At 42.3% G+C, this 19,648-nt stretch overlaps 2 protein-coding genes across 5 annotated transcripts; one reads left to right on the top strand and one right to left on the bottom strand.

The window, feature by feature from the left end:
• Nucleotides 1–686: 686 nt before the first annotated feature.
• On the top strand, nucleotides 687–10,387 carry rbm28 (RNA binding motif protein 28). 4 transcript variants are annotated; one of them, XM_031565376.2, is made up of 20 exons: nucleotides 688–1,152; nucleotides 1,432–1,578; nucleotides 1,687–1,805; nucleotides 1,924–1,999; nucleotides 2,189–2,281; nucleotides 2,490–2,558; nucleotides 2,706–2,850; nucleotides 3,502–3,749; nucleotides 3,863–3,929; nucleotides 4,058–4,167; nucleotides 4,423–4,496; nucleotides 5,171–5,306; nucleotides 5,565–5,629; nucleotides 6,008–6,166; nucleotides 6,403–6,552; nucleotides 7,843–7,917; nucleotides 9,149–9,247; nucleotides 9,359–9,555; nucleotides 9,775–9,892; nucleotides 10,078–10,387. In XM_031565376.2, the coding sequence occupies exons 1-20, from the start codon at nucleotides 1,008–1,010 to the stop codon at nucleotides 10,216–10,218; spliced, it is 2,433 nt and encodes an 810-aa protein (XP_031421236.1). In that variant the 5' UTR covers nucleotides 688–1,007; the 3' UTR covers nucleotides 10,219–10,387. The 4 variants fall into 4 exon arrangements, with proteins under 4 accessions (XP_042563326.1, XP_042563327.1, XP_031421236.1 ...); XM_042707392.1 differs by having other exon boundaries at nucleotides 687–1,152; nucleotides 2,709–2,850; nucleotides 9,149–9,555; XM_042707393.1 differs by having other exon boundaries at nucleotides 687–1,152; nucleotides 9,152–9,555.
• An 835-nt stretch (nucleotides 10,388–11,222) lies between these two features.
• Nucleotides 11,223–14,551, bottom strand: lepa (leptin a). The gene is made up of 2 exons (XM_042707394.1): nucleotides 13,929–14,551; nucleotides 11,223–13,485 (listed from the first exon to the last, which is right to left on the bottom strand). The coding sequence occupies exons 1-2, from the start codon at nucleotides 14,058–14,060 to the stop codon at nucleotides 13,117–13,119; spliced, it is 501 nt and encodes a 166-aa protein (XP_042563328.1). The 5' UTR covers nucleotides 14,061–14,551; the 3' UTR covers nucleotides 11,223–13,116.
• Nucleotides 14,552–19,648: the final 5,097 nt, after the last annotated feature.

Raw genomic sequence — 19,648 nt, 5'->3', positions numbered from 1 at the left:
TCAAGTAAGTATATCATTCAGTGTGACATGATGTGAATTATACAAGTAGCCTAATGCTATTGTAAACATATTGTGACACTGAGGAGTGCTCTCCACAGCGGTAATTGTGAAAGTATTTGGATGATACATGTATCACTCTTCCTTCCACATGTACTTGAACCTATGAAGTGCACATTGAGTTGCACACTTTGTGACCTAGTACAGTGGTTCTCAAACTAGGGGTCGGGACCCCAAGTGGGGTCGCCAAACGTTTTTTGGGGGTCGCAAAATGATCTTGCTGCCCTGTGCAATAAACATATTAGGCTTATGGTGTTTTCTACATCCGGGTGGATAATGAAAACTAATATTGTCTCAGCAAGCAGTCTCATCATTCAAGATGAAACTGAATTTAGACCTATAATATCCTGTCAAAATGTGTGGGGGGTCGCGAGACTTGGCAAATGGATTTAAAAAAAAAAAAGTTTGAGAACCACTGTCCTAGTAGAAGCAAGGCCTGTAGAACTTCCCATGGTAACACTTCAGATCCTCTACGACACAACAATGGACATGGGACAAGATGGCTTTGTGAACATGCCGGAACATGCGACAACGCGTTTCTTTCAGCTGTAGTGTTAACTCCTCTTCAGTAGGGGGCGATGCTAGTATCATTATCTGTAAGTTTTAAGAAGAATGGTGAGGGAAAACTTCCGGTTTTTCGTAAGCATGGCCGCTCTCGTTTGTGAAACGTGCAACCAGTATTTAAGTTACGATGAATATAAAATGTAAGAAATATTCCCAACGACATGTTTCTCTGTGGGATTTTTAGGCTCCGTCTACAAGTGCTGAGCTTTTCAAGTGATTAATATTTTAACCTAGACCTGCACAACGCAATATAGCTACAATTTTGAGTAGCTAGTTAGGTATTTTGGATAGCTCGCTGGCAACCAAGGCAAGTCTCCAGAACGTGTCGTATAGTTAGTCGAAATCGTGTGTCTATCTAAGAAGCCTTGTTATTTTGTCATAGGCGCATGCCTGTAGAACATTTGCTCACCATGTCGTCCAGCCAGACTTTATTTGTGCAGAATTTGCCTGCCACTGCTACCAACGACCGTTTGGAAGAGATATTCTCTGAGATAGGACCCGTAAAGCACTGTTTTGTCGTTAATGATAAAGGTGAGTGATAATCGAGTTTACCCATCACTTTTTTGAGCCTCAGCACATTCACTGATTCTCTCAAAGATTGCTAGTAAACTCGCTAGTCTCTGGAATGAATCTGTTTGCGGATTGCTTGTGCTAACAAAACTATTTCTGTGAAGGAGTTATTGAAATGCTAGCTAGCTAAATTTATTTATCATGCCCAACGATCACTGCATTAAAGGAAATGTATAATTAATGAGGACATGGATTTACGCTTCAAATTAAAATGACAACGTTGTGTGTTCTGTTCAATAGAATCTGGAAAATGTCGAGGGATTGGGTACGTCACCTTCCCTATGGCAGAGGATGCCCAACGAGCACTGAGCGAAATCCGAGATTACGATGGAAAGAAGATTCGCGTTTTAGTCGCGAAGAAAAAGATCATTGTCAAGAAAAAAAAGGGTGAGTTGGGGCGTTCCGATACCAACTACCTCTGTACTACATTGAAATAGAATTGTGGTAGAAATTCGTTTCCTGTTAATTCAAATCTGTACAACACATATCTTTCAGCTTCAAAAGAAGAAGAAGAAGAAGCAGCATCCCCCAAGAAGCCAGCCAAAGCTGACAAAAAACCTTTCAAAAATAGCAAGAAGAAGGCTAGACTTATTGTCAGAAATCTCAGTTTCAAGGCAAGTGGACATAAATGAATTAATGTATAGGATAATGGAAGTCCAATGTCTTGGACCCATTCCACCTTCTATTGGGATGTCACTCTGTATCTCTAAATCTCTGATTGTTCTCACATAGTGTTCTGAAGATGATCTGAGGCAGTTTTTTGCAAAGTATGGGACAGTCCTTGAAGCCAGCATCCCTCTTAAACCAGGTGAGAGCATCATTTATGTATCCTGCAGGCATCCTTACTTTGATATTTATTTCCATTAACCTTGTGACCATAGCTGTGCTTCAGTAATAGGCTTTTATTGTGCATTCAGTCAGTTTATGTCTCTTCTGTATTGATATTCATGTGTCGTGGTGCACTGATTTCCTGTCCTCTGTTTTCATGCATTTGTAGATGGGAAGATGCGTGGGTTTGCCTTTGTCCAGTTCAAGAACATAGTGGAAGCCAACAAGGCCCTGAGGGGCACCAACCTGAAGGAGATCAAAGGTGCTTAATTGACAGCTGTAATTCACCATGTACACATTGCATTGCACTCTTTGCGGAAGCTGAGATAGTTATAATAACTTAAGTGACTTTGCATGGCCTTAATACTGGCTGCCGGGTTTGCACCCACCTTACTACCATCGTCATTGCGTGGTTGTGGTGTATATTAGCTGATGTGTCTTAGTTTTGTTTCGTTTCAATTCTTTCACAGGGAGGCAAGTGGCTGTAGACTGGGCCATCGCCAAAGACAAGTTTGTTGGAAAACAGCCAACCGCTGCAGGTAGCAACCTTTTCAATATGTACAGAATTGAGAATGGGTCTATGTGTGTCCTAAGTTAATGGATAGAAATATTTGTACCTTAAGAAGAATGCCAGGTCAGCAATTGTTGAAAACTACGGATTTCTTTTATATCCTTAAAAAAAAAAGCAGAGACTGTAAAACAAGAGGAAGAAGAATCCGCAGCTGCCGGCGAAGGTGGTGAGGGTGAAGACAACAGCGATGATGATGATGACGATGACGATGATGGGTCTGAAGAGGAAGATGATGAACCAGCTAAAAAAGCAACACAAAAGTAAGGCTCTTGCTACTACTTGGTTGGTTTTGTCATACCTGTGGCTTGGGTCCGTTGTTTGTTTCTGTCAGGGTAAACACTTTGCATCATCTCTGCATAGGGACACATACAAGGCATTTTTAGGGCTTGCAGAAGCTTGCAGAAGCTCAGGAGCAGGAGGGGAAACTTACAAACATATCAACCACATGTCTTTCATCTCCGTAGTCTTGGTTGTTAACCAAAGGTTGCTTGCTTGAACTTTAAAATTTGGCTTGATATGTAGGTTTTGAGCCAAACAAAGAAAGTTTAATAGCAGGAAATATGTAATGGCATTATATCACTACATACAGTCGTATGTGTTTATGTTGAATTTCTAATACATCTGCAGTTTTTAAGGATTTTGTAATTTTGCCTTTACGCCTTCCTGTCTTAAAGCAGAGGTGGTGGTCTGTTGAGTTTATGTAAAATATGGCTCACTGGGTGTGTGTGTCTGCTTTGTAGTTTGGTATGCTAACATTGATGTTTAGAACCAGCTGGTCTTCCTGGGCTTTGTGGGACTGCTACTGACTGAGGTTTCAATGCAAAAACCTTTTGCATGACCCAGCTTCCAGTACTTCATCTGAGTCCCGGTGCTGGACATGCATTCAGCTTCATAATACCTGTTGTTCCCAGGTCAACAGCTGTGCCAAAGAAAGCCCCAAAACACCAGTCTGATGAGGAGGAGGAGGATGGTGAGGAGGAGGATGGTGATGACAACGGAGATGATGATGATAAGATGGAGGTAGAGGAGAAGGATGGGTCTGAATCTGAAAGCGCTGACAGTGATGACCACAGTAGAGGCCATTCATCAGAAGATGACTACGACGATGACGACGATGATGATGATGATGATGACAGCTACAGTGACGATGATGAAGATGGTGAAAATCATTCTCATTTCCTCTCTGGTGGCTTCATGTTTTATGTTCTGTGAAGGTTTTATCATAATCTCTTCTTCTAACTGCTTTCCTAAATCGCTTCCCTGTCTTCACAGCTCCCTCAAAGAAGAAGAAGCGAGTCCTGCCATCTGACGTGAACGAGGGGAAAACGGTCTTCATCAGGTGAGGGACATTAAATTGCACCCACCCACTCCTCACCACATAAGTTCTAAAGTTGTAAGCCCAGACAGTTGTGAGAAGACTACTAACTTGTCACTCATCGATGACCCCCCCCCCCCCCCCCCCCCCAGGAATCTGTCCTTTGACACGGAAGAAGACGGCCTAGAGAAAGCGCTGTTGACGTTTGGAGAGCTGAATTACGTCCGGGTCGTTATTCATCCAGACACAGAGTCTTCTAAAGGTGAGTGGTCAGAGCATACTCCTTCATATGTTTCATTTAAGCGGTGTGCGGATGGATTAGCTACTCTGTTTAGGTAAACAAACGCATCGTGAAATAATATGCCTCTGTTATGGCATCTATACATGCTGATATCTCTCTCTCTTTCTTTCTCTCTATCTCTGCCTGTCTCTCTATCTCTGCCTGTCTCTCTCTCTCTCTCCCTCTCTGTTAAACTGTCTCTCTCTTTTTGTCTCTGCCCTTCTTTCCATTACCCAGGTGTTGCTTTTGCTCAATTCAAAAGCAAGGAGGCGGCAGACAAGTGCATTGCAGCAGCCGAGGAATCCTCTGCAGTGAGTGAAACAACTAGTCCACAGACCTCGTCAGCTTCCTGTCTACTCACTCTCTACCAATATGGCTACTTAAGCATCAGTTTCATTGGCAACATCTGCCGTAACCACACAAACGTTTGAGTTACTCTTAGATTCTCTTATTGGCTTCTTCTCTCCTTTTTATTATTGTATTATTATTACCCTTTCACTGTTGTAAATGCTTTTATACTGTTCTTATTTTTATTGACATTTGCACATACTGCACTCACTGTATGAAAGGTGCTCTATAAATAAATATATTACTATGATTTAAAACCATAATTGAGACAGTGGTGGGGCGACAGTGAGGGGCGACAGTGGTACAGGAGGTAAAGAAGTCGTTTAGTAATCAGAAGGTTGCTAGTTCGATTCCCTGTCGAAGCGTCCTTGAGCAAGACACTGAACCCCTAATTGCTCCTGATGTGCAGTGTGCCATCAGTGTAAATGTAAAATGTGTATACAATGTATACACAAGTCGCACATATGTAAGTCGCTTTGGATAAAAGCGTCTGCTAAATGACTAAATGTAATGTAAATGTAACCATAATTGAAAGACAACATTGGAGCTGTGTGTGGTCTCTTTGACATAGGCACCATATTTGTGTGTTTTAGTTGCTTATTGCTCAGGGTGCATGAATATCCTTTGTGTCCTGCAGAGTGGGGGACTCCGTGTGGATGGCAGGCGGCTGATCGTGGTTGCAGCCGTTAGCCGAGAGGATGCCGTCAAGCTGAAGGACAAGAAGGTGAAGGTCGAGATGGGCTCGAGAAACCTCTACCTGGCCAGAGAAGGCTGTAAGTTTAGCATGGGCGTTTAGAACTATAGGCTGCACCTTTGCACTTCCACCACTAGAGGGGGCAAAGAGGGTTCATCGCCTGGCCTGACTGGGAGCTTATTCCCGTATTGAGCTTTTCCTGGCATATGAGGAGTTTCGTGATTAATATTGAGATTATAGACTGGCAAAGAGGTGCCCTGTAATGCTCACACAGTTTAAAAATGAGCTCCTTCCCTTATGATTCTCCTATTCTCCTTGTCTCTGTGTCTTGTTCTAGTGATTCGTGAAGGAACGAAATCAGCAGAGGGTGTGCCTCCAACAGATATGGTCAAGAGGGCCCGAGTAAGTTTTTTTTTTTTTGTCTGTATGTGTGCCATAGACACATCATCTAGAGGTGACATACCCCGAGCCTCCACCTGCCCCTAACATCTTCTTCTACACTCTGTGCCTTTAAGCAACATCCCACAAACACACACACACACACACACACACACACACACCCCTCCTCCTCCTTGTCTGAGTGAATGGTGGGTTCACATATTTGGATCCAGTTTTGAGCTCACTCTGATAACCTCCTTGCTTTAATATGCTCTCTCTAATGTTGCTTTTGCTACTATATACACATGTATCCAGTATACAAATGTAGGACCGATTCAGCTGGGATGGGAGGACTGACTGAGATGTAACTGCTATGTCTGTCTGTCTGTCTGTCTGTCTCAGTTTGAGGACCTGAAGCGAGCAAAGCTGCGGGACATCAGCATATTTGTGTCCAAGACACGGCTTTGTGTCCACAACCTGCCCAAGTCTGTGGACCAGAAACGGCTGCGAGGCCTCAGCCTCCAGGCAGCAGGAGGCAGCAGAGCAGTCAGGATCACTGAGGTGCGACGTGTGACACACACACACACACACACACACATACACAGCCGAAGACTGGCACTCGTACGTTTATACTTGTTTGACCTCTGTGTGGCAGCACTGAGCCAATTCATGATTTATTTGCCGAGTCTGCTAGTGCCCTGTGACACCCCCTTCATGGTTTTGGGGGTGTGGGTCAATGGGCCAGCAGCACAGCAGTACAGTGACAAATGTCTGTGTGCTTTGTCGTCCTTCTCTAGTGTCGTGTGATGTACGACAGGAAGCCAGAGAAAGGGCAGATGATGGGCCAGTCGCTGGGCTACGGCTTTGTGGAATTCCAGGAACACGACCATGCCCTCAAGGCTCTGCGGCACCTCAACAACAACCCGGACATCTTCGGCCCCAGCAAGGTACAGCTGCAGTGCACTGGTCTTTTCCCCCACACGTTCACGTCTACAAAACATCTACTCCTGCTTAAAGTACAGTCAAGTGGGCACGATTGGTGTGAGTGAACTTGAAAATACTTAAAAACCAGTTAGCTATAAAAACAAACAATTCCTGCAAATAGTGGCTCTAAGACAAATATTGGATCGCACCCAAGAACATCTGAAGATGCCTTATGTTTTCCTGCTCCCGTAGGCAATATCTCAGCATCTATTCAGTTGTACAGTGTAATGAATATTTAGCTTAATATTGCTTGACTATCCCTGGAAAAGTTGGACAAAATTACGATGTTGAAATTACGGGGTTTTTTGCGTTTTTGGGCACCCATGTTAACTGCCTGCGTATCATTGATGAGCCCAGAGTTCTCCAGTGAAGCTCTGGAAATATGGGTCACAGCAATAGACTGGAAATACAAATGTTTAGTGCAGTTTGTCACTGATTGATTGACTGTTGGGATGTGAGTTTCTCAACTGGGAATTGCATGGAAAAGTTCTGGCGAAACGCTATTGGAACTTTTGCATGGCCATGCTTAGTTGGAGGTGGTCAGGTTCAGACGCATCTGCTAAACATCAACATCGCTCATAAGATGTACATCAGAATGGATTGGACAGTGAGACGTTTCCATTTAATCACGCAGACGTAGTCACAAAGGGGCGAATGTCTGAGTGTTTTCGGTGGAACATCAAGTCTGAATCCTTGACTGGAAGTCTTCTAACCATGTCTGCAATCTGCATCCATTCAGAAGTAATACAGTGAAATGCATTTTCCAACGCTGAATCACGAAAGCTTGTTCACAGATGTGGCATTGGAGGAAGTTGTTGTGTTGGGGGGGCTTGATGTTGTTATTGAGTAGACTGGACACTCGCGGTGAATAACTGCATTCCTTGCCATCCCAGTGGAATCTGCTGATGTTTGCCAATGAGGGTGACTTCTTGAAAGTGCAAGTTTTTGTTGGCCTGCAGAAATCAACCTGTCTTGGTGACTGAAATCCGTGCTTCAAAATATTAGTTTTGTTGGGGAACACCAACAGAGTGATCACAACCGGAGGAAGCTCTGTGTGTGTGTGTGTGTGTGTGTGTGTGTGTGTGTGTGTGTGTGTGTGTGTGTGTGTGTGTGTGTGTGGTGTGTGTGTGTGTGTGTGTGTGTGTGTGTGTGTGTGGAGTTTGAGTGGTTAATAGTGGAGTTTATGCCAGTGTTTACACGTTCATTTAGTTTTTTAACCTGTCGTAACCCAGGATATCGTGCCTCTTTTTCAGAGACCCATCGTGGAGTTCTCTCTGGAGGACCGGCGGAAGCTGAAAATAAAGGAGATGCGGAAACAGCAGACCCATGTAAGCTCAGTGGAATACCATATAGATAGATAGATAGATAGATGGATAGATAGATAGATGGATGGATGGATGGATGGATGGATGGATAGATAGATAGATAGAAACAGCAGACCAATGTAAGCTCAGTGGAATACCATGTAGATAGATAGATAGAGAGAGAGATAGATAGATAGATGGATAGATAGATAGAAACAGCAGACCAATGTAAGCTCAGCGGAATACCATGTAGATAGATAGATAGATAGATAGATAGATAGATAGATAGAAACAGCAGACCCATGTAAGCTCAGTGGAATACCATATAGATAGATAGATAGAAACAGCAGACCAATGTAAGCTCAGCGGAATACCATGTAGATAGATAGATAGATAGATAGATAGATAGATAGATAGAAACAGCAGACCCATGTAAGCTCAGTGGAATACCATATAGATAGATAGATAGATAGATAGAAACAGCAGACCCATGTAAGCTCAGTGGAATACCATATATATAGATAGATAGATAGATAGATAGATGGAAACAGCAGACCCATGTAAGCTCAGTGGAATACCATATAGATAGATAGAAACAGCAGACCCATGTAAGCTCAGTGGAATACCATATATATAGATAGATAGATAGATAGATAGATAGATAGATAGATAGATAGATGGAAACAGCAGACCCATGTAAGCTCAGTGGAATACCATATAGATAGATAGATAGATAGATGGAAACAGCAGACCCATGTAAGCTCAGCGGAATACCATATAGATAGATAGATAGATAGATAGATAGATAGATAGATAGAAACAGCAGACCCATGTAAGCTCAGCGGAATACCATGTAGATAGATGGATAGATAGATAGATAGATAGATAGATAGATAGAAACAGCAGACCCATGTAAGCTCAGTGGAATACCATGTAGATAGATAGATGGCTAGATAGATGGATACTTTATTAATCCCGAGGGAAATTTAGGATTACCATGTAGATCAGATTGGAAAACAGATTCAAATGAAATGAGCCATTAAATGACTGGTGTGGTTTGGACATCTGGTTTAAATTGTCTTTACTTCTGAAGAATACCGGAGGGAGGTTGAAGGGATTTATTGAAATTTACAGTATCTCTCGCTTAAACTTGGAACATCTCCGATAACATTTTTGGGGAGTTTTTGTAGTGGTGTAGGTAGCGGTGATGTTTGTTTTGGTGGTGTTAATTGTGGTGGCATCTGTTGCATTGCAGCAGCAATTCAGGAATAAGGCTGAAAGCCAAGGAGCAGGAGATATGGCAGCAGGAGGACGGGGAAAGCAGCAGCAGACACCTAAACAGCCCCAACAACAACAACAACAGAAACCCAAACAACAACAACAGCAACAGCAGCAGCAGCAGCAGAAACCCAAACAGCCCCAACAACAGCAGCAGCAGAAACCCAAACAGCCGCAACAACAACATCAACAACAACAACAGCAGAAACCCAAACAGCCTCAGCAGCAGCAGAGTAACCCAGAAAAGATGGAAGCAGTCGAGAGCACCAACAGCCATCACTCCGGCTTCAAGACCACGCCTGAGGTGGAACAGGTGGAGCTTGCCGACGGCAAGAAGCGCCGCAAGGTTCTCCCACTGCCTTCCAAACGAGGCCCCAAGATCAGGTATCCGTCAGCATGATGCACAGACACTCACCAGACACAGCCACATGATGACAGACAGTTGTGTTAAGTGTACTTTTAGATTTCAGATCAATCTGGTGAAGGTGTATCTTCATCAGGCTAATGGTCAGATATTACTAGGTGTTAGGTATCATTAGGTATTACTAGGCACTTCATTTTGAGAAAAAGTGTACTTAAGTGATCTGTTTGTGTTCATGAAAGGGCACGAGACAAAGGAAAGCGGCCGCCTGTCCAGCCCAAGACTGTGAAGAAGGGTCCAACCAGGAAAGAGCAGCTGGCTGTTCGCTGTCTAGAGAAAGTCAGACAGCCTAAGAAACAGGTGTGTAGGCTTTTTTTAATTTTTTATTAGTGTTTTTGCTGGTACGCCAAAAACCAAGGTATGTGTGATGGTTAAAAACAACCTTGATGTGGGTTTGAGGGGTCTTGAGTCAGATGAATGAATGTTTTTATTTTCATGTCTAATGAGTGACACGTTGTTTTTGGCTGTTTTTTTTCCCCTCCCAGAATGCCAAGGCGGGCAAGAAGCAGTTGAGGAATAGGGAGGATGATCGATTCGACAGCCTGGTGCAACAGTACAAGAGGAAGTTAATGGGCAATAGTGCCAAAACCCCAGTCATTAAGAAAAGCAAATGGTTCAGCAGCTGAGTCGGTCTGTGTGAGTGTGTGTGTGTCTCTGTCTGTGTGTGTGTGTGTGAGAGAGAGTGTGTGAGAGAGAGAGTTGTTTTTTGAGGATCATCAGAGACACTCATCTTCCTGTAAATTGGAATCATTTACAGGGAAAAATAAAACAAACTTTTTTGTATTAGTAATTCAATGGGAGTCTTGACAAACTTAAATATTGTAAGTCTTTTGTCAACAAACTGTTTGTGACTTAAGTTGATCTTAAATGTAAATTTAGTCTGGTATTTAGTAAAGCCACATTGTAAGCCTTCCTGTATTCTGCAAGGCTCAACTTTAAACCCGTCAGAGAAGCCAGGGAATGAGCTGGCGGGTTGCCAGTCAGGTTTTCGGACAAACGAAACTGAGCTACTCCAGACAGAGACAGAGAGAGGGAATAGTGGCCTTGTTGTCAAATCTGTGGCCAGAGCTGGCTTAATTGTGGAGGTCTTATATGTTATATGTAACTTCAACTACCCCTGTTCTGGCAAGTCATTATTATTATTCTCAAAAGTTAATTTATTAACGTGACTGACCACATTTTGAAAAGTATGGTGTGTCTATGATGTCTGATGTTTCGTAACGTGTTTGTATGGCAACTTGTTAAAACATAATTTACCACACTGGCTGCACATAGAAAAGTATGAGTGTCCAGTGTTCGCAAGAGTTCCAGGTGAAAACAGCCAACTATGTTGAGTGTCCTGGCAAGATGGGCAGGATGTTGTTGAACCTAGACCAGAATTATTTTGTTAGATGACAAGTCTTTTGCACATTTCCAAGAATATTGTCAGCACTTCCTGAGGCTTTTGGGCCAATACACACCATTCCAATTAAAAGCAGCTGACTACTTCCATCTGTCCAAAGCGTGGCACCTAACAAGCATATTGGGCAATGCTACTGTAGAAATGTGTCTCTCTTTCAGTTCCTCTTGGGACGTAGTCAACATCTGCTAAAGAAATCAAGGGTTGTAAGTTTTCTTTTTTCTTTTTTTTGCTAAACCCACACCAAATCACAAAGTGCAGGGTGACCTCATCTCTCGTGCATTCGTTGTCCTTTCACTGCACTTCTGCAGAAGTGTTTTTTGCCCATATTACCCAACAAACTGCGTAGTCACGCTACACTCATGGATCCATCACCCTGGTCTGTCTAAGTACACTCATTGGCTCAGTGTAGTAAATGTGCTTTTATTAGGCCTCTTGAAACGACAGTAGCTGTTTCACTTTTAAAACCACTGGCTACTGTAAAGGCAGTATGGTTGACTTCTGTGATCATAATTTTATTCATTGCACATGGAACGGAAGTCCAATTTGAACACTTTTCAATCCGTTGCCCTTTATTACCCAGGTCATGTCACTCGTGCAAATACCCAGAGCCCTATGATACCCTCAGATTGGGCAACAGTTCCGATCAGCCTTTCCCTTTGTGCCTTAAAAGGCATTGTGCATCTGCCGGAAAGGGATATGTCCTTTTTTTTAAAATTCAAACCTGTGACCAGGTGGTTGTTTTCAAAGTACTTAGATATCAGTGGATTTACATCATGTTGCGAGAGGAACGTTGCGTCTGCATTCAGCGTTTGATTATGTGCTGTGTACAAACACAGTGACTGCATAACCTCCATATTCCAGATCCAGTCTGCCGTCCATGACAGGCCCACACATTAATGTTTTACACACCATCTGATGCTTTTAAAAAACGTTAGCATGCCAGTTTCAAAAGAATTTGGAGATTGTTTCGCTCCCTAGAACAATTCTAGGTCAACCTGAAAAAATACAAGTGCTTCTGAAGTCCCAGAATAAGGAGCATACCAATGCAGCCAGACAAGGATCAAGGTTTTATGTGTGATCCATACCTAACTCACTGTATTTAAATAGACGAATAGAATGAAAAGGAAAATGTGTTGGGGGAGTGGAACATGAAACCAGTCTTTCTGGTGTAGTCGCTCTTCCTATATATTTGAGCATCCTACAAAACCGCTTTTTTGTCTATCAATTACATAAATGTACACAAATGTGTTAGTGTTTTGATTTTATAAAGCTGTTGTCACAGTAGTAATGTGATAAAGCTGGGAGAGCTGCCTGGCTGTGATGAAATCAATGGCCTGAGGATTCCTGGCAGGGAGCAGTGACCGATTTCTGGAAAGACTGTGACATCACCGCACAGGCTCAAAGCTGAAGTCAGCAGCATGTAAGGCTGTACCCAAGAGAGGCTGTGTGTGTGTGTGTGTGTGTGTTTATGTCTGCCTCAAGGTAAAACTGCAGGGGTAGTTGGACAAACATTTCTGTTTGCGTGTGTGTAGGTTTGACTGAGGATGTCTTGTGTTTAATGTTGAATAGTGCAATTCCAACGAGGTCCACACCAACTTAACTAAAAAGAGAGGTTTATTTTGTACCCTGCACAATATTGTTTATAAAATTACAGACTGATGAAAATACATACAAATACATATTTGTTTATAAAAAAAAGGCAACCACATGCCACAAGTCATAGAAATGGTCACATGTCATTGAAAAATACAAAAGATTTTAAGATCAGAAAACTAGACTTATTTCTGATTATGAATCTGACAACATTGCATGGTGTCTTCAGACACGAAGAGAAGACCTTTGCATGCCACAGTGCCAGCACAATGTGCAAAAGAGCAAAACAAGATTATAACTTAATGATGTACAACATTGTACTTGAGAAGGGAGTGAGGTCGAACAGGAGACACCCCACTCCCCCCACATATTGACCTGTAAGATCATCTGTTAAGGTCTTGGAGAACAGTCTGTTACAACAAGCTTGAGCTCTGTAAAATATGTATTGGAAAACACAAAACAAATAATTTAAATATCACAATCTGAATTTTAAAAATACATAAGTGGTTATGACGGGCCAGCTGTCTGTTCAACATGTCATAAGCGTATCTGGAGTCAGCAGGAGTCTGTTTATATAGTCTTTCAGCCTCGGCAGTACTGCCTGCCTCAAGGGCGTGCTGTAGGTTTGGTGGTTCTTCAGGAAGGTGTCCAGGTCCTTGAACGACCTTGGTTTCCTGGCAGGGCAGTGTCGGTTGGTCATCTCTCGCTCTAGGTAGCGACATAGTCCGCTGAGGTCGGGACTGAGGTCGGGACTGAGCTCTGGGTTCTGATCTTGAAGACTGTCCCAGATTGCCTGGAAGGCCCTTAGAGTCTCCACAACTGACCCAATGCCTTGGATGGGCTGTTTATCTGGTACCACGTCCGGGAGCATGAAAATCATTTTTGAGGAGATGGGGTTCTGTGGGGGAAGATATAAAAGTGAGTATAAGACGTCATTGTCCTGAAGTAAAAAAAAAAAAAAAAACATTTGCCCAGAAAACTTTTTAATGTGAAGAGTCAACATTTTTAATCAAAGACAGTGAAGACTGCACCGCACAATGGCAAACATTTATTAACAGAAGGAAATGCAAGACAAGTTATATGTGCTGCTACTTATTCAAAACTGGCCAGGTGGTCTGTAAGGCTGAGGATGCAGGAAGCAATACTAGCATTTCTTGCTACTTTTGACAAGACAAAACAATCTGTGTCTCCTTCACATTAGCATTCTATTTCTCTTCTTCTTTGCCTGTATACCTGACAGTACTCCTCTCTTGCTGCTTTGCAAGAACATTTATTTCATTACAGAGTATACTAATTGCTAAGTTATTAAAATATCGAAGATCTGTTAGTTCAGGGTCTTACCGTATCAATATGTGATTGAATTTTGTTGCTGATAGTTCTGATCTGGACAAACACATTTTTATGCACAGGCCTTCCATGGCATGTTGGCAGCACCGTCAATAGGAAGGGCAGGAGCAGGGTAAAACTGAACATTGTTCCTCAGGTTGTATGTGTCTGTCACTAGAGCTTTGTAAGCAATGTAGTAATACCTGAAAAGAAAAGATAAAACATTTTTGTTATATTGTATATTTTCCTCTGCTGGTTGCATACTATTCATTCAACCTGGCCTGACCTGACATACCATCTCACTTACAAGACTTAAAAACGCTTATAACAAAGAAATACTGTCATATTTGATTTCAAACAGCACAACTTATATTTGTCCAGCCTTGTTATCTTTTGTGAGGATTTTAATAGTGTGAGAGTTCATGTCTAAAGAATAACTGATCATAATTGAAAGGAAATATTGCATTTTGAGTTAAATGACTTATTCAGCTCCTTGTTTGAAGGACGAAATGAACTCTGCACTACTACTATGTAATCATGAATGATGCAATATTTATTTTCTTTGATGACATCATTCCCAATTGTCTGTTCAACTCAACTCACAGCTCATAGTATCTAGCATTAGGTTGCACGGGACACAGAGCAGATATCGGACATCTGATATTAGACATCTGATTTGTCCACAGGCTTACAAAAACAGAAGGAATCAGCTTTCTCAGCTGCCTGAATTTAAAACTACAAAAAATACAAAATACAAAAAGTCTGTGGCATAATCAGCAGCAACTAATAAACAAATATTGAAATAATTTAGATATAACTTCAACCTACTAATATGTAACAACCTACTCAAAAGTACTGTGTTCAGTGTGTCCCCATCACAAATATCCCCCTGACACATATTCTGACCTACTAATTTTGGTACCTGGACTCCCTCGTAGTAACCATAGAACCTTAGAAGTGCGCCTGAGCTGAGTTGTGGAGAGGAGAGGAGAGGAGAGGAGAGGAGAGGAGAGGAGAGGAGAGAGAGAGTGGGACTTACCTCAGAGGTGGAGGGCTTGTGTCAACCTTAGGCTCCATCAGTACGGCTCTTATATAGCTGATAGCTGTTGACTCATCAGTGAATCATCTAAAGCTTAGCTCCACACGTTGTCCCATCGTGCAGAAGCGATGTCAACAAAACACACCTCCCCAACACACACACACACACTTCCTGAGCCAGGACATGTGGCTGGCCCGTGTCCAGAATAATGCTCCCACAGTAATATGCACCAACCTTATTTTCATCTCAATGCAAGAGAAAGATCCCACACATATTTTACTCCAATGGACATGATTATACCCAGATTTATATTCTGACGAACACACTTTATTGTAATCATTTCTTTAATATGGTGGTACACTTCTGCTTTCATGGGCTTGTGAAGTTCACTGGCATTTTACAAGATAATGTACAGTAAAGTGCTTAGCTCTTCTCCTTTGTGCTCTGTAGTTATACCCTTTCCAAATTACTTTGTACAATTTCGGTTGTATTTTCTATGTCAAGTCAGTATAAATGACCCCCCCCCCCCCCAAAAAAAATGTTTAGGTTAATTTCCTCCATGAGGTAAATGAAACACACACTGTTGGTTTTGAGTGTTTGCATAAAGAATGCTTGTGCCACCGTAATTAACTCTGCCAAGGAGGTTATGTTTGTGGTTCGGTTTGTTTGTTTGTTTGTTTGTTTGTCTGTCAGCAGAATTATAAAAATGAACAGTCCAATTTTCATGACACATGTAGGGGTGGAGCATGGGCCAAGGACTAACCCGGTGGACCCCAAAATTGTGAGACAGTTGGCCATGGTGGAGGTCAGCGCTCTCCAAGTGTCCTTCTAGATCACTGTGTTTGTGTGCATGCATGTACTGTGTATGTCAGCTAGGTTCACACTGTTATGGTATTGATGGGGTCATTAAGCACAGCCATGATTCGGAGGTTGATACTATTCTGCTGTTTGAAGATTGCCTGAAGATGTGCACATCCCATGTAAGGACACAAGTCAATAGCTGATCAAGAAAAAAAAACTCTGGATGTCCACACACTTTATGCTCATATCCGGAATTTACTTGACATTTCAAACCTTTGAGTCCACCTCATGCAAAAACCTGAGCCCTTTTTAAAACGTGTAGAAACAGCCTCTCCTTGGGTTTATTCATGTTTCTGGATGTTTCTATGCAGACTATGTCTGGAGTCTGTCTGGTGAGTATAAATCTGAATGTGTGTGTGCATGCATAGGGTCATGTGCATCCATAATTGAACGAGGGGAGTCTCTTTGTGTGGGTATTCCTGGATCTGTGACAATGTTGCTACGTCACACGGAGATGGCCCACGTAAAGCATGTGCATTCATGCCCTTCTGAGTTCCTGTTGCCACGGTTACAACCTGACCTCTGACCTTCTAGTGCCATAACCACTTTTAACAGCAGTGTCGGGAAGGGGAACAGCGAGGCCTCCTCTGTCAGAAAGCTAGACAAGATTGAAGTAGCTGCGCATATTCTCCATTGGAACTCTGCCACCCAATACAATACTATATTCTTATTCATAAATGATCATGAGTCAGCTAACATATTGATTGGACATTATAATGAATAGCCTTTTGGTCATAGTGAACACACTGAGGGGGACATCAGATTGTCTTCTCTTCCTCTTCCTCTCCAACTCAGGGGATGAGTGTCAGTTATGCTTTCCAAATTGGTCAGATTAGATCATCTACACAGAACCCATCAGTGCAGCCCTAGTTCTACCAGAAGATCGTAGAATCATACTAGCGATGCACACTGGCATTTTCCATGTCACTACTTTCTCGGCAAGCCTCACTTGTCCACACCAAAAGACACACACTCCCCCAAATGTGCACAAACACGCAAACGAATGATGTTGTGCGCATGAACGTGAACACACTCAAACCTGCGCCCAAGGTATGGAAAGAGCATCGGTGTGTTTGCTTCTGTCACACAGGCATAGACACAGTGGTGCACTAAAGGTTCACAGAGGCTGCTTTTGAAAAAAATTGTGTTTGAGTGCAAGTATGTGCATGTGTCTGCCATTTCATGGTAAACAAGTTAGTATCCACAATCTTTCCAGCTCATATCTGCTCGGTCAGTTGTGGTAAAAGCAAAGCTTACTGGAATCCCAATGTAGAAAATTGGAGAAATATGCTGAGATGTGTTATCGAGTTACTATTTTGGGAGCCGGCACCTAGGTATTGTCTCAAAAGCTACATGCAGAGTCAGGCAGTGCGTGTCATTGTGTGTGTGTGTGTGTGTGTGTGTGTGTCTGTCTGTGTGTATGCATGTTTCCTGCCTTTCCTAACAGCCAGGTTTTCTTTAGCTCCCCTGGGATTGTGTGAGTGCGTAAGAGCGAGGACTGGACCACGCACGCAGTTCAGGAATCAGTGAGGACATGTATTATTGTGCTGCCCTGCAGTTAGGAGAACATGTCCACTAATTTCCCAAAACTTACACGGACCCACACCAAGACTCTTTTCTCTGACGTCTGTCTCTCATGATCATAGATTAACAGGGAGATATAAACCCTAATATGGAGTCGCAGAACTTAAGATGTTCAACTCAGTGAGTAATAATCATATCAGGGGTTTGGCAGAAGCTTTTATCCTAACTGGTTTACTGTAAGGGGAGTGAATGAATGAAGTTCTTATTGTATATATATATATATATATATATATATATCAGCTCCCAGAGGCACCTTTGATTTTACCAGAAATCTGATTTACAGTCAGTTTGAGGTGATAAGATTGGTTTATATGGGAACTCCCTGCAGTATCAGTTTTTTATGAGCCTTTCCCTTTTAGAAATGTTGTTTGGTTGGGATCAAATGGCTTTTTACAGTGGTGTGGAGCTCATGCATCTAGTGCTGGAGAGAAAGGCTTGGCTCAGACAGGCTATATCTGTTGGCACTGGAAGAGGAAGCAGAAGAGAGGGAGGGAAACGGCTTGTTGGGAAATGTAACCCCTGAGAGGCCAGGAATTCTCTCTGACTTCAAATTGACTGATTCTTTTTTTCAAAAAGGACTGAACTAAAAGAGAAAAGTATATGAAACAGATGTACAAAACAAACAACCATTTCTATTTTTGTTCACTTAGTCACTCTTAACTCATGGCGTTTTTTACCCACTTGTGAAATGTAAGTATTTTTAGAAACCTTGTCTTTTGTTAGACCTGAGCATGGACTGTGGTATGTCAGGAATGTAGGAGCTGTACAAGTTTCCACCTTTTGCTCCAGCTTCACCTTGCTTAAGACGTAATATAAGAAGTATTTTAGGTATGAGCAGAACAAGTCCATGTCCATAGCTTTTGAGTTAGCCTCTGCACAATCTGCAAAGAAATCTTGATTGTATACAAAATTAATAAACTCATATCTGTATCATAAATAAGCTTACAGTAGTTGAGGTTTTATTTCAGCAAGTATAAATACAAATAATATATGAACCAATGTGCCGGACCACACTCCCTGGTATCCAGTGCTGTAGTGGTAAAATTAGAGGTGGGTAAACTATGAAATTTGGGATCAGACAGACCTCGACGCGATGCAACACGACGCGATGCAACACGACGCGAAGCAACGCAACACGATGCGAAGCAACGCAACACAAAGCGTCACTACTCTGTAAGGCTGTCCTGGCTATATTCCATTATTATATCAGTTAAAGTCATATTAAATCAATGACAGTGAATATGAGTTTGTAGTTTATTATATTTCAAGAAAACAGTAAAGAAAAGTATGTGTAGGCCTCACAAAAATGAAGGGGGTGGTGGGGGAGACAAAAGAAATGAAGGCCTCTGGAAACAGGCCCAGGGTGATACACCTGAAAAGTTTAATATAAAAAGAAACCATGCTGCAATTAAACACTTCCCCTGTTCTTTAACCATTGGAGAAACCTGCCTTGCAGGGGCGTGTTCTGGGGTTCATGGCTCTCCTGTGCTTCACCAGCCAGGACTTCACATACTGTGTTGGATTGAACAAGCATGTTTTTTTCACATTGAGAACTGACTTGTTTTCAAATAATATATGTTTCCAGTGTATTTCGCTTACAGGCTACTCTTCACATTTCATGACTTCAAAAAACGTATTGATTAAGCATATAGGCCTATTCAGTGAAGCAACAGCTTGGCTCCCCGCTCACGTTTCTATGCGAGAGCACGGACGTGCGGTCAGTGGAGGCAGAGCCTCACCTGTCATCATGAAAGTAAAAACAAATAACGATAAAATAAATATTAATATTTTAATTAAAATCGCTGAATTTGCGCGTGTCCTGTTCAAACAGACAAGAGACAGCGAGCTGTGCCTCATCTCAGATTGCGCAATCCCTCACAAACTGGGTTGAGCGCATGCGTAGAACCTATTTAGCCTTGCTGATCTGACAAAAAACCTCGGAGGGGAGGCAAACAGTACCTCTGCCTCAATGAAGGGAGCGTGCGAGAACCCACTGGTCGGGTTTATGCTTGTTCTGCTGTTGCTCTTCTTCTACACTTATATTTTACTTTGACCGCGAAAATGGAAGATTCTATAGCTAAGCTAAAATATTTCACTTAGCTATGTCTAACTGGCTTGCAAAGAATCTGTCTACAATTGTCAATGAAATAGCCTTATCTGCAGCGATATGCGTGAGGATAATTACTCATGCATCTTCGATTGCTGAAATAATTGACGTTGTGTTAGGCCTATTTAGATGGATCAGGAAAGG

The sequence above is a fragment of the Clupea harengus genome, chromosome 3 (genome assembly GCF_900700415.2).
Source record: "Clupea harengus chromosome 3, Ch_v2.0.2, whole genome shotgun sequence".
Taxonomy (NCBI): domain Eukaryota; kingdom Metazoa; phylum Chordata; class Actinopteri; order Clupeiformes; family Clupeidae; genus Clupea; species Clupea harengus.
Note: the sequence above shows the minus strand (reverse complement) of the source record. Positions and strands in the feature narration are given on the sequence as shown.